The 14449-nt window shown below is 33.2% G+C and overlaps 1 protein-coding gene across 49 annotated transcripts in view; it reads left to right on the top strand.

Moving 5' to 3' along the window:
• The window catches only part of TRDN (triadin), a 419844-nt gene that overhangs the window by 121006 nt on the left and 284389 nt on the right, over positions 1 to 14449 (top strand). For all 49 annotated transcript variants that reach the window (XM_031012505.2, XM_055391701.2, XM_055391743.2 and 46 more), the window contains 2 exons: positions 3596 to 3655; positions 12003 to 12185. In XM_031012505.2, the coding sequence (XP_030868365.2) occupies positions 3596 to 3655; positions 12003 to 12185 (243 nt within the window). The remainder of the gene's footprint in view (positions 1 to 3595; positions 3656 to 12002; positions 12186 to 14449) is intronic.

Raw genomic sequence — 14449 nt, 5'->3', positions numbered from 1 at the left:
ATAAAATACTTCAGACTGTTAAGAACTGTTGAACTGGAAAGTGGTAACTTTCCAGAAATGTTGCGTCAGTTTTTCCTCTGGCAGTTTTGAGACTGCCTTAGCCAGCAATGAGGATATTATATCAGAAATACTTGTCAGTTTGATAGGTAAGAAAGTAGATCTCATTATTATAACTTGCATATTTTGATTATCTATTAGATTGCTTTAATTTCTTATTAAAGATACTTTGTGAAAACCTTCCTCTCACCTTGCTCCCAGCCTACTGGCTCCCATTTCATGCCAAACCCACATACAGTAGACCACTCATGTGAATTTTACATGCATCCTTCCAGAGCTTTACTGTATGTTTTCCAGATAATCCATGTTATTTTCCTCCCTATTTTTACACAAAATCTAGTATGTCATATAATCTGACTTTTACAATTTAACAATATATCCTGAAATCTTCTCATATCACTAAATATTGTCCTCATTCTCTTTAAAAAGCTGCATAGTGTTTAAATGAGAATGTTCTTCCACTGTATTTTTTCCTGATAATCTAGTTAATTGTTAAAGTTAATTTTATTTTTTATTTTATTCATTAAGTTCTTCATTTGTAGGATCTCTGTTTGGGTCTTTCTTATGATATCTATCTCTTTACTGAATTTCACATTCAGATCATGAATTATTTTTCTCCTTCCTTTGTATTTTTTATTTGTGTTCTCTTTTTTTCTCTCTGAGTTTCCTTAAGATTATTATTTTGAAAGGCATTTCATAGATTTCCCTTTTTTGGAGGCCTGTTACTGGTGTGTTATTGTGTGCCTTTGAAGGTGTCATGTTTTCTTAGTTTTTCTTTCTTCTTTTTAAATTTTACTTTAAGTTCTGGGATACATGTCCAGGTTTGTTACATAGGTATACATGTGCCATGGTGGTTTGCTGCACCTATCAACCTGTCGTCTAGGTTTTAAGCCTTGCATGCATTAGGTATTTGTCCTAATGCTCTCCCTCCCCTTGCCCCCAAACCCCTGACAAGCCCCAGTGTGTGATGTTACCCCTGAGTCCATGTGTTCTCATTGTTCACTCCCACTTATGAATGAGAACATGCAGTGTTTGGTTTTCTGTTCCTGTGTTAGTTTGCTGAGAATGATGGCTTCCAGCTTCATCCATGTCTCTGCGAAGTATTTTTAACTGCTTACTATTTATAAGTTGAAAGACTCAAATATGGTTTTTAGCAATGTATATATCATGTGTAACTGTTCACACTCACTGCGCATTTCTCCTAATGATATCTGTGTGTGTGTGTGTGTGTGTGTGTGTGTGTGTGTGTGTGTGTGTGTGTGTTTTGGGTATGTATTCCCCTCATCTATAACTTATTTTCAAATATTTTTCTGAATTTGTTTTACAGTTAATATTATGCTTTCTGTCTTTGTGAACGGACATGTGTGAGTTCATGTATATATGTGTGCATGTGTGCATATATTTAGATTCTTGAATTTTTAGGTGGTTAGATATGCTGACATTTTCTTGTGGTGTTTCTGGCTTTGAATCTTCATTCAAGAATTAATTCAATAGCCACCAATATTTTCCTCAAGTTTAAAAAAGATTGTTTTTTTGTTTTGAGACAGAGTCTCACTCTGCCACCCAGACTGGAGTGCAGTGGTGCAATCTTGGCTCACTGCAACGTCTGCCTCTGGGGTTCAAGAGATTCTCATGCCTCAGCATGAGAACTACAGACATGTGCCACCACACCCAGCTAATTTTTGTGTTTTTAGTAGAGATGGGGTTTTGCCATGTTGGCCAGGCTGGTCTCAAACTCCTGACCTCAGGTGATCTGCTCACTTCAGCCTCCCAAAGTGCTGGGATTACAGGTGTGAGCCACAGCACCCAACCAAAAAAGATTGTTTCACATTTTAAATTTAACTTTAATTCCTCAAAAATCCATCTCAGTGTATGATACGAAGTAAGATTCTAACTTAATTTTTGCCATTGTTTTAGGGTGGATTGTGTCTAGGATAGCTGGGCCAGATTTCAGCTGATTTATGCATCCAGAGTATGCATAGTCTGCTGAAGTGTTTTGTTTTGTTAAACACTCCAGTTAAGTAGAACACATTATGACATTTAGGAATCAGATAAGTTGAAACATGCTTCAATATTTTTTATGGTATATTTACACTTGAAAATACCAAAATCTCACAAATCACCACTAAAAAACTTACTCATGTAACCAAATACCACCTGGACCCCAATAACCTACAGAAAAAAAGAAAATTTCAATTAAATAATTGTTATTTTCTTCATGTTTATTTTCTTATTTTCTTATCTTATTTTCTTCATGTTCAATTTCCATGAACTTCAATATAGCCATCTCCTTTCTCTGTTCTAGAAATAGGTGACCATTTCTTGTCTGATATTGGGTTAAGCAGAATTATTAGCACTAGGATCTGTGTATTCTGACTCAGTGAAATAATCTGCTATTTCTTGTGATTTTTTTTCCAAACTTTACAGTAGCTAAATGTTTTCTGTTAAAAAAAAAGTTAGGAATTTTTGCCCTTAAATTATAAGTGCTGCAGAAAAAAATGTATTCAAATTGAAAAGCAGAAATAAAATGCTGCATTGTAAGTGCTCTTTTATTTACCTTACGCCAATTGAAGGATATTTGCTTTTTAGGAGATATGTTATTATAATGTAGTCCTGTGACCTTGTTTGAATAGTGAGTGCCTTGCTTAGCCTAGCATAATGCTCCTTTTGTTAACATTGTCTAAGCTATTACCCATAATCCCAAGTGGTAGTGGAGGTACCTGTGGGCAGGCCTGAGTGGTGGAGAGGCTGAAACTCTGGAGGAGGAGGCACCTGGTCTCTCAGCAGCTCTGCATGTGTTAGGGACACTTGCTCTTCAACTGAATATTAGGCTTTCTGAGGCTTAAATCATCTCTCCAAGATTCTGGAGGACACTGTTTATCAACTGTATTTAAAAATAATAGATTTTAAATACATATTGTAAGCATTTCTTAATGATGTAAGTAAAGCTGATGTACATTATTACTATTCTTGTTGGAAGTAGGAGAAATGGAAATATGTGGAACTAATTTTTTTCTCTAGCAAATCAGTGCATACACTTTGTTAACTGCCCAATTAAATCTCATATTTTACTACGTAATTTTCGTAGTTTATTTAATTACCATTGTTATTCTTGAAAAAATAGTATGTAAATATTGAAAAATGTATGATGATTTGGGAAACTACCAAACAACACAATTTAATATAATTCAAATTTAAAAATACACATAATGACATATTTTTTGACAAATTCTTATAGAAAATTTTCCCTTTCAGTTTGTCTTCCCTGAAAGCTTTACCTGTTTGAGATAATGACTTGAGAAAGAGTAGATCTGATTTTCAACAAGCTTGCTAAGTCTTAATGCCTAGACTTTAACATTGAATTCAATACAACTGTTATTACACTGGTAACTCTTTATTTCTGAATTAGACTTATTAGTGTCATAAATTTTCAAAATATTACAGATTAGGTTTTAGCACTTGTGAAACTAAGGTCAAAAGAAAGCTTGGTTTTGAAATCTATTAAAAATGTGTACTAATGTAAAATTTTCTGTTTAAGCAACTCACAAGGAAAAAATTGAGAAAAAAGAAAAACCAGAAACAAAGACAGTGGCGAAAGGTAACTTTTCAATTTATTATATCCATAACTAAATTCTTTTTACTCTGAAAGATTAATTTTTGGGCAACAGATAGTTGGATATTTGTAAACTTTTATCATTTTATTTATATTAAAAAGTTAATTTGGTCTTACATTTAAAATTTAATATCTAAAAGAATAATTAAACTGAACACTTAATAGAGAATCTCAAAATGTGAGAGGAAAATGAAGAGCTCCATCATATGTGGTAGACAGAATTTTGAGCCCTATAACCCTCATTCACCCCTTGGTGTCATCCCTATGGCTATGTTATATTACATGGAGAAAAAAAAAATTGCAGAGGCAGTGAAGATTGTTCTAAAATAGGGAGGTTATCCTGGATTATCCAGGTGGGCTCAATGTAATATCATGAGTCTTTAAATGTAGACAGATTCAGCAGAGAACAAAGAGATTTGAAGTATGAGTACTTTTGCCCATTGGCTGTCTTGAAAATGTGAGAAGAAAATGAATTCTGCCTCCAAGTTGAATAAGCATTAAAGCCAATTCCTTCCTCTAGCCTCTAGTAAAACACAAAGCCTAGGTGACAACTTGATTTCAGCCTCGTGGGCCCTAAGCAGAGAATTCAGTAGAGCCATGCTGAGCCAACACTTTGGAATCATAAAAACTGGAAGATAATAAATGGGTATTATTTTAAGTGGCTAAGTTTGTTGTAATTTGTTACCACAGCAATAAAAAAACTAAAATAACATATTTGGTTCACAATTTTTGACCAGTATTATACCTTGAATTTGATTTTAGAATCTCAAATTCAGAATTTTCTTTTTAAAAAATTATTTATTTTCAATATTTATAGGTACATAGTTGTTGTACATATTTATGGGGTACATGTGATGTTTTGATACAAGCATATAATATATAATGATCAAATCAGGGTAATTGGGATGTCCATCTCCTCAAACATTTATTATTTCTTTGCATTGGGAACATTCCAAATTCACTCTCTAGTTATTTTAAAATATACAATAAATTATTGTTAACTATAGTCATTCTATTTTGCTACTGAGCACCAATAACATATATTGAGGAAAGGACAGTCTCTTCAATAACTTGTACTAGGAAAACTGTATATGTAGAAGAATGAAACTAGACCTCTATCTCTCACCATATACAAAAATCAAATCAAACTGAATTAAAGACTTAAATGTAAGACCTGAAACTATGAAACTACTTGAAGAAAACATTGGGGAAACACTTTAGGACATTGGTGTGGACAAAGATTTCTTGAGTAAGACCTCAAAAGCATAGGTAACCAAAGCAAAAATAGACAAATAGACAACTTCTGCACCATAAATGATTTTCTTGCATCAAAAAGAAATAATTGGCTGGGCACAGTGGCTCACCTCTGTAATCCCAGCACTTTGGGAGGCCGAGGCTGGTGAATCACTTGAGGTCAGGAATTCAAAACCAGCCTGGCCAACATGGTGAAATCCTGTCTCTAGTAAAAATTAAAAAATTAGCCAGGTGTGGTGGCAGACACTTGTAATCCCAGCTACTCAGAAGGCTGAGACAGGAGAATACCTTGAAACCTGGAGGCAGAGGTTGCAGTGAGCTGAGATTGCACCACTGCACTCCGGCCTGGGCAACAGAATGAGACTGTCTAAATAAAAAAAAAAAAAAGTGGTCATGCATAAATCTTGATCAATATTTTTACTTTAAAAGTTTGAGAACTGAAAGTACCATAATAATATGCCAAATATATTTATTAGTATATCACTTTAATATTAGATATTTTGGCATATTGAATAACAAAGTTTTTCTGTATTAAATTTATCTGCCAATTACTAGAAAAAATGGATTTTATTTGGTAATTTAATCTTATTCCCTACATTTAAATTTCTTCCTTATCTTTTAAAATGTACATTTTAGGCAATTAGCTAGAGGCCTCAATTCAGTATTTTTAAGAAATACCCGTTTAGGTAAAACTCAGAAGCATTTTTAAGATTTAGTTTATCTACTAAATGTAAAATAATGAGATATTTGAAGGAGATATATTTTCAATCTTCCATTAGATAACCAAATATCATTTTATTAAAGTTAATATGGATGAATTGTAAATTGAAACATTTTTAGAAGATAACATGAATTTACTTTCAAGATTAAATTAAAATAAATAAATGTAATTTTATTTTGTTTCTCCTGTTTCATAAATGCAAATGAAAATAAATTTTGTATATATATAAAATTTATTTTCATTACATATACATGAAATCACATGTGATAGATGTATGAAATCTAGTGGACATTTTAAAGATCATCTAAATTAATTACCTCGTTTAACAGATGAAGAAAGTGACCTCTAGGGAGAGAGAAAAAAATTTTTGCCGGGTCATAAAACTACTATATGATTGGGTTAAGACTAAAAACCCAGGTGCAGTCAGTATCCATTGAGTATTCTTCACAAAAATAATTAAATACAGGTCTTCAAGCATCTTTTTTTTTTCAAAAAATTTGTTGAATACTGCATTAGTTACTTATTGCTTTGTAAAGCATTACCACAAAATCTGAGGCTTAAATCAATGCACATTTATTAATCTCACAATTTCTGTGGATCAAGAATCTGGGCATGGCTTAGCTCAGGCCTCTGTTTCACAGTCTTACAAGGCAGCAAACAAAGTGTTAACTAGGACTTCAGTCTCATCTGAAGGTTCAACTGAGGAAGCACCATTTGCAAGTTCACTATATTGTTGTTGGTGAGATTCAGTTCCTCAAGGACTACTAGCCAATCAGTTCCTGGCTGGCTGTTGGCTATGGACCATCTTCAGTTCCTTGACACATGAGTCTCATCAACATGACAGCTGGCTTCATTAAACCTAATGAGAGAGAAACAGGAAGACAGAAATTACAATCTTATCTAGACTAATCATGGAAGTCATATTCAATCACCTTTAGTATATGCTATGGGTTAGCTGCAAATTCCTAGGGCAACCCATATTGAAGGGAAGATGATTGCACAAGGATATGAATGCCACAAGTTGGGAGTCACTGGGGGCCATTTTGAGTCTGCTTGCCATAAATACTTTCCATTTAAATATTTACATCATTCGTCTGGGGGAGGTACACACACACACATACACATACACACACAAACATACATATATATGTGTGTATATATATGTATGCATAAGTATATATGTGTCTGTTTAAAACATATATGTGTGTATATACGTATGCATATGTATATATGAGTCTGTTTAAAACATATATATGTGTGTGTATATGTGTATAGATGTTTGTATACAGTATATACTTTTTATTTTTATTTTATATGTGTATGTATTATAAGAAATTAATAGAAAGTGTTCTTTATATAATAGGTGGTTTCTGGTAAAACAAAATAAGATAAAAAGTCCTAAGCCTTCTATGTGACATTAAAGATAGAAAATATTATAAAGTATCTTTGAAAGGTGTGACCAGTTAAAGTAGAATCTCCCTTTGAAGAGCTGTGATTTCTGGAGGCACTTGCATAGAACACAGCATGTTTCTTGCTCTGTTGCATACTGCTTGCTGAAAGGCAGCCATTGGTTAGAACACTTCAGGGATTCCTCCTGGGGAAGAGTAGACCTTTAATGTCTACCTTGATACATATGTAGGACCCCATATCCACTGAGAAAACTAGCCTATTTCTGTAGTTCATTAAAAACAACAGAGACAGGGTAGAAGAAGAAGAAGAAAACAATGATGAAAAGAGAAGTTGAGTGAGGTGAGCCAAGTTTGGGCCAGGCTGTCTAATTGATGTGGATGTCAGTGTGACCTTCAGATGTCTGTGTGTTTGATGATGTGGGAGAGGTTATTGCTGCCTTGGTCACTTTCAGGAAGACATTTTATCGCTTTCACATGGTTCATGTATATTTATATCTGCCCTTATATGTCTTAAAATACAGTTTTTGTATCATCTTTTTAGGTTAATATTAATGCGTGTGCAATTCACTGTGATTAGAAATTGGGTTAGTCATTCTGATTCTACTCTTTCTACTCCTAACTCATTTAGTTGCACCATCTTTGATAAATGGCTTTTTGATACTTAGATTTTTCAAATGTAAAATAATAATGAAATAGTAATTCCTGCTGTACATTAAACTTTGGATAAGTTCTAGGGAAACTCCAAGAGCTCTAGACATGCAGATTATGCAGCTATAATATTAGAAATGTTTACATACTTATTTTGCAGAATTCAAAGTTATTTTGCTCAGTGTTACTCATCTCCACAGCTTCCATAGAGGAAGAGGCAGCTATAGTGGCAATTCTTTTTTTTTTTAATGCAAAGAAACTGAAGCAGAGAGAAGTTAAGCAGTTTGCAGTTCTTTATGGAATGAGAGAGAAAATTTGTTATTTTCTAACTCCCAATATGTGTAGTATGTTTATTGAGGGATACTATTCTATTTAATACTTTGGCATCAGACATTCTGAATCTGATGCAGTAGCTAATGGATCATGCTAATTCCAAGACTGAATCAAATATGCTGATGTCATTTTTTTTGATTAGGCCATTTTGTTTTCCATTTGACAAAAGGCATGAATAAAATGTCTTCCTAAATAAAACTGGGTGATTTGAATACCCATGGCAATACTTTTTGTTTTTTTCATTCCTTAATACATTTCATCACTTAAATTATTTTAGGGAAAAATCAGGAAAAATATTTTGGCACAAAACTGAAGAATGTGTACTCAAAAGTAAATAGAAGTTGGGCGTTGCTTTAGTTTCATGATATTTTCTTTATTATAGCCACATCATTGTTTAGTTGTCACTCATTTTTTTCTACTATGAGGCAAAGTTATCTATTTCCAGGGTGAATGTGATTGAAGAGTGTCTAAAATAGTAGAAAATATTTTATTATTTTTATACTTAAAGTCAATGATTATAATGAGTTGGCTATATATGTGGTTCTACCTCTTAGAAAATAATCATTGCCCACTTATAAATTATAATGGCATTAAAAATAAATCTGAATTTCACACATCTATAGTTCCATACTATAAAGTTAAGGTTAAATCAACTGTAACTTACAAGGAGTAGATAGCTGTCATTTAGAGTAAGCAAATATAACAATTTCATACAAATTAGTATAAACAAAAAAAAGTTGGCAAGTTTAACAGGTTTAGACAAGTTTATTTCTAAACACATATTTACATAATGCAGTCTCTATATCACTATATTATACATATGATCTGAGTATAGTGGAATATTTACTCTCTCCTTCATCAAAATTGCTAATCCAGTATACATTTATCCTGTGTTTTCTCTGAAAGAAGCATTGTGCTAGACACTATGGTGATACAAAAATAATAATAGAATTCCTGCCCCTAAGCACTGTCTGTCTGGTAGGGAAGACAGATAGATCAAACTATCTATATTTCAAGATATATAATAAAGAATAAAATGTATAATTTAATAAAAATTCAGACAAATGGAAGCTCATGGGAAGACATTATTAATTCAAATGGGAGAGCCATTTTTTTTGCATGTGAATTGACCATGAAGAAATTTAATCCCAGCACTTTGGGAGGCCGAGGCGGGTGGATCGCCTGAGGTCAGGAGTTCAAGACCAGCCTGGCCAACATGGTGAAACCCCATCTCTACTAAAAATACAAAAATTAGCTGATCTTGGTGGTGCACACCTGAAATCCCAGCTACTCGGGAGGCTGATGCAGGAGAATTGCTTGAACCCGGGAGGCAGAGGTTGCAGTGAGCCAAGATTGCACCATTGCACTCCAGCCTGGCAACAGAGCCGAGAGTCTATCTAAACAAAAAAACAAAAAGACAAAAATAAAAAAAAAAAGAAAGAAAGAAATTTAAATATGTGGAAAAATATAGAAAATATAGAGAATGCAGTCTGACAACATTTGACACATGGAAAAATACATAAAATATTCAAAAGAAAGAAAGCAGTCCAGTAGAGGAATAAATTTTTGGAAAAATGCTGTAACATGGGAGATAGGAGGAAGCCAGATATTGCACGGTTTTAATTTTGCTGTGCTAAAATTTATTCAGGTAGTTTTATTATTGTGCTGATTTTTAGAGCTCCAGCAACTAGCTGTAAGCCCAGGTCAACATAGACTCTCTAGAAGTGTTTTTTAGGTGAATGAGTTGCATGAGATCGAGGTGCTGTTGACCATTCCAGTGAAACTTTCTTTCCAGACAGACACTAATAAACATTCCAGTGTGGAATTCTGGAATGATTTCAATTTAAAGTCATCTGCAGAAAGCTGCTGGTTTCAGTCACAGAAATGTATGAGTTTACTGCAGGAAAGAGCAGAAACCAGCAAAGGAGGTTTAGAAATGATTTATAGGAAGAAGAAAATCCCCTGAGTGTAGTTACAGAAGCCACAAAGATGTTGAAAAGTTTATGGACATGTGAAACCCCTTCTCTACTAACAATACAAAATTAACTGGGCTTGGTGGTAGGCGCGTGTAGTCCCAGCTACTTGGGAGGCTGAGGCAGGAGAATTCCTTGAAACTGAGAGGCAGAGGTTGCAGTGAGCCGAGATCGTGCCACTGCACTACAGCCTGGATGACAAAGCAAGACTCCAGCTCAAAAAAAAAAAAAAAAAAGTTTATAGAGTAATTGAGTAATATTTGTATGAGAATTTTATGATTAAACAATATTGAATAATGTGTGTATCATAATTCTCCTTCTTAAAAATTCTCAGTACACTTCAGCTTTGAGAAAGTCCAAGCTAAACGACCAGGTTAGCTTATTGTTGCCAAATGAATTCGGCCATAAGTATATTCTCCAATACCTAATACAGTATCAACATCTTCCTGTAAATATCTGAAGTATCTGAGAAACAGTGTTTTGGGAAGTGCTGGCATAGTCAGTTAGGTGCGATACCACAGATGATTTTTGTTTTGCAAGCTAACCAGCATCTGGCATTATCATTTTCATTCTCTCAGTGGGACCTTCTGATATTATCTTGGCTTAGCCTGAAATCATCATTTAGGGTACCAAAGTCAAGAAACTTGATTACATTTTTTCATTAAATTCTTTTTTTTTTTTTTTTGAGACAGAGTTTTGTTCTTGTTGCCCAAGTTGTGGTGCAATGGCGCAATCTCGGCTCACTGCAACCTCCACTTCCCTGGTTCAAATGATTCTCCTGCCTCAGCCTCCTGAGTAGCTGGGATTACAGGCATGCACCACCACGCCCAGCTAATTTTTGCATTTTTAGTAGAGACGGGGTTTCACCGTGTTAGCCAGGATGGTCTTGATCTGCTGACCTCGTGATCCGCCCGCCTTGGTCTCCCAAAGTACTGGGATTACAGGCAAGAGCCACCATGCCCGGCCTTCATCAAATTCTTTAACATGAGTGACAACAAAGGCTACACAGTACATTAGCAAATGGCATAGAGGATTCCAACATTGCAGTAGAGTTGCTGTGGTGTATAGTGGTTATGTGTAGTCACATACAAAAAGGAATGTCCAATATGCAGCATCTATTATGAACAATTTTCCACAAATTATGTGCTACATTATTACTGCTTTTTAAAAGATGCTTGAATGATCCACAGACTAGTTATTTGCATCCCAGTTCCCTCTCCTCTTCCAAAATACGGATAATATCAAATTAAGAATATATGTGTATAATATGTATATGTTCTAATTTATATATCTATTCATATATATTTTTATTTATAGCCCTTTGAATTTCCCACAATATGTTTAAGGGCTTTAAAAACTAGTAGAATTATTGCTGACTTAAGATAAACAGGAGCCAATATCTGAATTTCTTCACTTTCAGTTTTTCTAAAGCCAAATCATTAGACTATAGGTCTTTCAGTTATCTTCTAATGGATTTCATTGTTTTATTTCTATTAGTCAACACCAATGCAGATAATTTTACACTTGCATTACTAATTGTTGTCTTTAAAAAAGACTTTGTTGGCATTTCAGTTTCTTGAATGACCCTTAAGATCTTTCAGTTATCGAGCAAAATGATCACGTGCTTATAAAAGGAGACTACTTCACTGGGCTGTTTGGTATGGACATTGTCTTTCACAGAAATTCCTGTACATCCATCCCCTGCATACTACAAATGCCTCCTTGTTGACATGCTAAGTTACTATTGCCTTAAAAAATAGCGTTTTCATGTACAAATTAAAAGCCATAACACTTTTAGTAGTCTATCTAATATAGCACTTCATAAACTGTATAAAACTCTGGTAAGTCACAAGTGTTTATGTTAAGAACAGTATTTTTCATTGTTTTCCTTTCTTCCCTCTTTCTTTTCCAATTTTCCTTAATGACATAGTACAGATGAAACATTATGTTTGTAAATAAACAAAAGTATTTCAACATTTCTTAACTTTATACAGACCAGAAGAAAGCTAAGACTGCAGAAAAGAGTGAAGAAAAGACTAAAAAGGAAGTGAAAGGTGGAAAACAGGAGAAAGTGAAGCAAACAGCTGCAAAAGTAAAAGAAGTACAGAAAACACCGTCAAAACCCAAAGAAAAGGAGGACAAAGAGAAAGCAGCTGTGTCAAAGCATGAACAGAAAGGTAAACATTCAGAGCAGGAGGCTGCCGGAGGTTCTAAGAGAATATTGGGCAAGAAGCACATGCAGTGAAATTAAAAGTTGAAAAAGACCAAAATCAGACTTCAAATGGGGGTAAAAGACATTAAAGTAAATATATCAGAAAAGAAATACAGTAAATTGGGAATTAATATTTATTTATAAAAATACTAAAATGTGTTCACATATCTAAAGGGGCATTTTGAAGTATTTTTAAAAGGGATTTGGAGGTAGCATCCGAAATCATATAAAAATTGGGGATAAATGTTGAATTTTTGAGATATGGAATGTCTACTAAGAGGTGGAATAAAGATTGTATGTGTCATACTCTTTGGAGGAAAGTGGTCCCCCAAAATGACAGCAATTCCTAAGGAGTTTGTGAAGGGGTACATGTTGGAATCATATAGAGTAAATATCATAAAAACTATCCATACGTTACTGTTGTATTGGCAAGAGCACATCATTTAGAATATACATCCAATTATTAAATTTATTTAATAGGCAAGATGTTATAGAGAAGACAGTTCTCAAGATTCTTTTTCCGTTTCCATTGACGAAATTTCTAACTTTATAAAGCTCTGAATGTGACATATTTTGCCATTCTTCAGCACGAGTGATGTCAAACTTACATCCCCACTTTGCAAAAATATATCACTTCAATGGAGGTGGCATATAAACCTGAATTTTTATTTTATGGAAGGTTGCTACGTGAATATACAGAGCTGAAGGTTTAGGAGGGCAACTAAGGGTCTTATCATACCACATCTCTGGCACTTATTGAATCTTTCTTTTCCTAAGTCCATTCCTGACTCCAGGTTGCTGTATAATCCTGAGACTCCTTTATAGAATACGGGGATCTAACATTTAGAGACTATTCCTGTAATTGATGTTTCTTGGAGGCATTGCAAAACCAAATTTTTCTTTACTTTGTAGCACTTTTGACTAATGTTATCTAAGGAGTGTATCAAAGAATTGGTTTCTATTAGATTTTGGTTTAAGAAATGTTACAATTTTGTTACAGAGCAGGCTATTTGGAGGATGAAACTGAAATTAATTTTTCCTCATAAGTCACAAGAAATGAAATTTGCAATGCACTCGTACTGTATTTTCATCTTTTTTCTCTTGAATTTGCATTTGTAAACTTTGATTCACATGTAGTATTTGTCAACTCTGATTTATATGACAAAAGATACATATTTTAAAACTATATATTTTAAAAAGGAAAGATTTTTTCTTTTTTTAGTGATCTACAAACCTTTAAATTTAGATAATTTTAATTTATTATTTTAAGATATAAGTCATATTAAAACTTAGCAGCTCTAAAACTTTTTCCAATTTTCAAGGTGATTATATCACCATGAAAAAAATTTAAAAGTTAATTATTACTTCTATCAAAATTATGTCATTAATGAAATATTTTGGTAGACAAAAAGGATGAAGTAAGTAAAGAGAAAATACGTTGAATATAATATTTTACTGTGGTAAAAAAACAGCAGAAATAATCTTTGGATTCACTGGTATGATTACTTAGATCCTAAAATCCTTTACACTTTAGATTGCTGTTCAAAAAGAAAAATAATCACATGAAATCAGTGAAAACCTACAAAGTACATTCTAATTTTTAACCATAAATACAGAGTGTAAAAATTGATGCCAGTTATATTTGGAAATGTCAAAATACTTATCTAACAACTAGGAATGTGAATGTATTTTTTGATGTTAATTTTTCATATCTTTGGGGATTTGGGAGCCACATTTTATTGATAAAAACTCATCACCGGAACACTTTAAAATAATGTTTATTTTCCAGGACACAAATATTGTATTTCATTTCTATCAGTAATCAGATTTATTAAAGACAGCATTATATTACCATATCCCTTTTCAGTCTACTATTTTTATTTCTACACAAAGAGTTATTTATCTATTAAAAGGACATTCAAATATCATTTAGAGTTTAAAACAAAAGCACAAATGTGATTTTATCAGCTAAACAATTGCAATTGCTAAAACAAGTCTCAGTATTGAGAACAATTGCCATCAATTATATAAATGTATCATTAGGTAAGTATTCAAAACTTAACCTCTAATGGCAGATCAGACATATAAATATGTCATTTTATTTTTCATTTTTTGTTACTAAGCAAAGATTTAATTAAGAGCATTTTTAAATTAAAGAAAACTAATTACATTATGATTTTAGCTAAGCAAGATAAAGATATAGTTTTTTTTTTAATTTCTGAGGCTTTG

The sequence above is a fragment of the Gorilla gorilla genome, chromosome 5 (genome assembly GCF_029281585.2).
Source record: "Gorilla gorilla gorilla isolate KB3781 chromosome 5, NHGRI_mGorGor1-v2.1_pri, whole genome shotgun sequence".
In the NCBI taxonomy this organism is placed as follows: Eukaryota; Metazoa; Chordata; class Mammalia; order Primates; family Hominidae; genus Gorilla; species Gorilla gorilla.
This window is presented reverse-complemented; position numbering and strand designations above follow the sequence as displayed.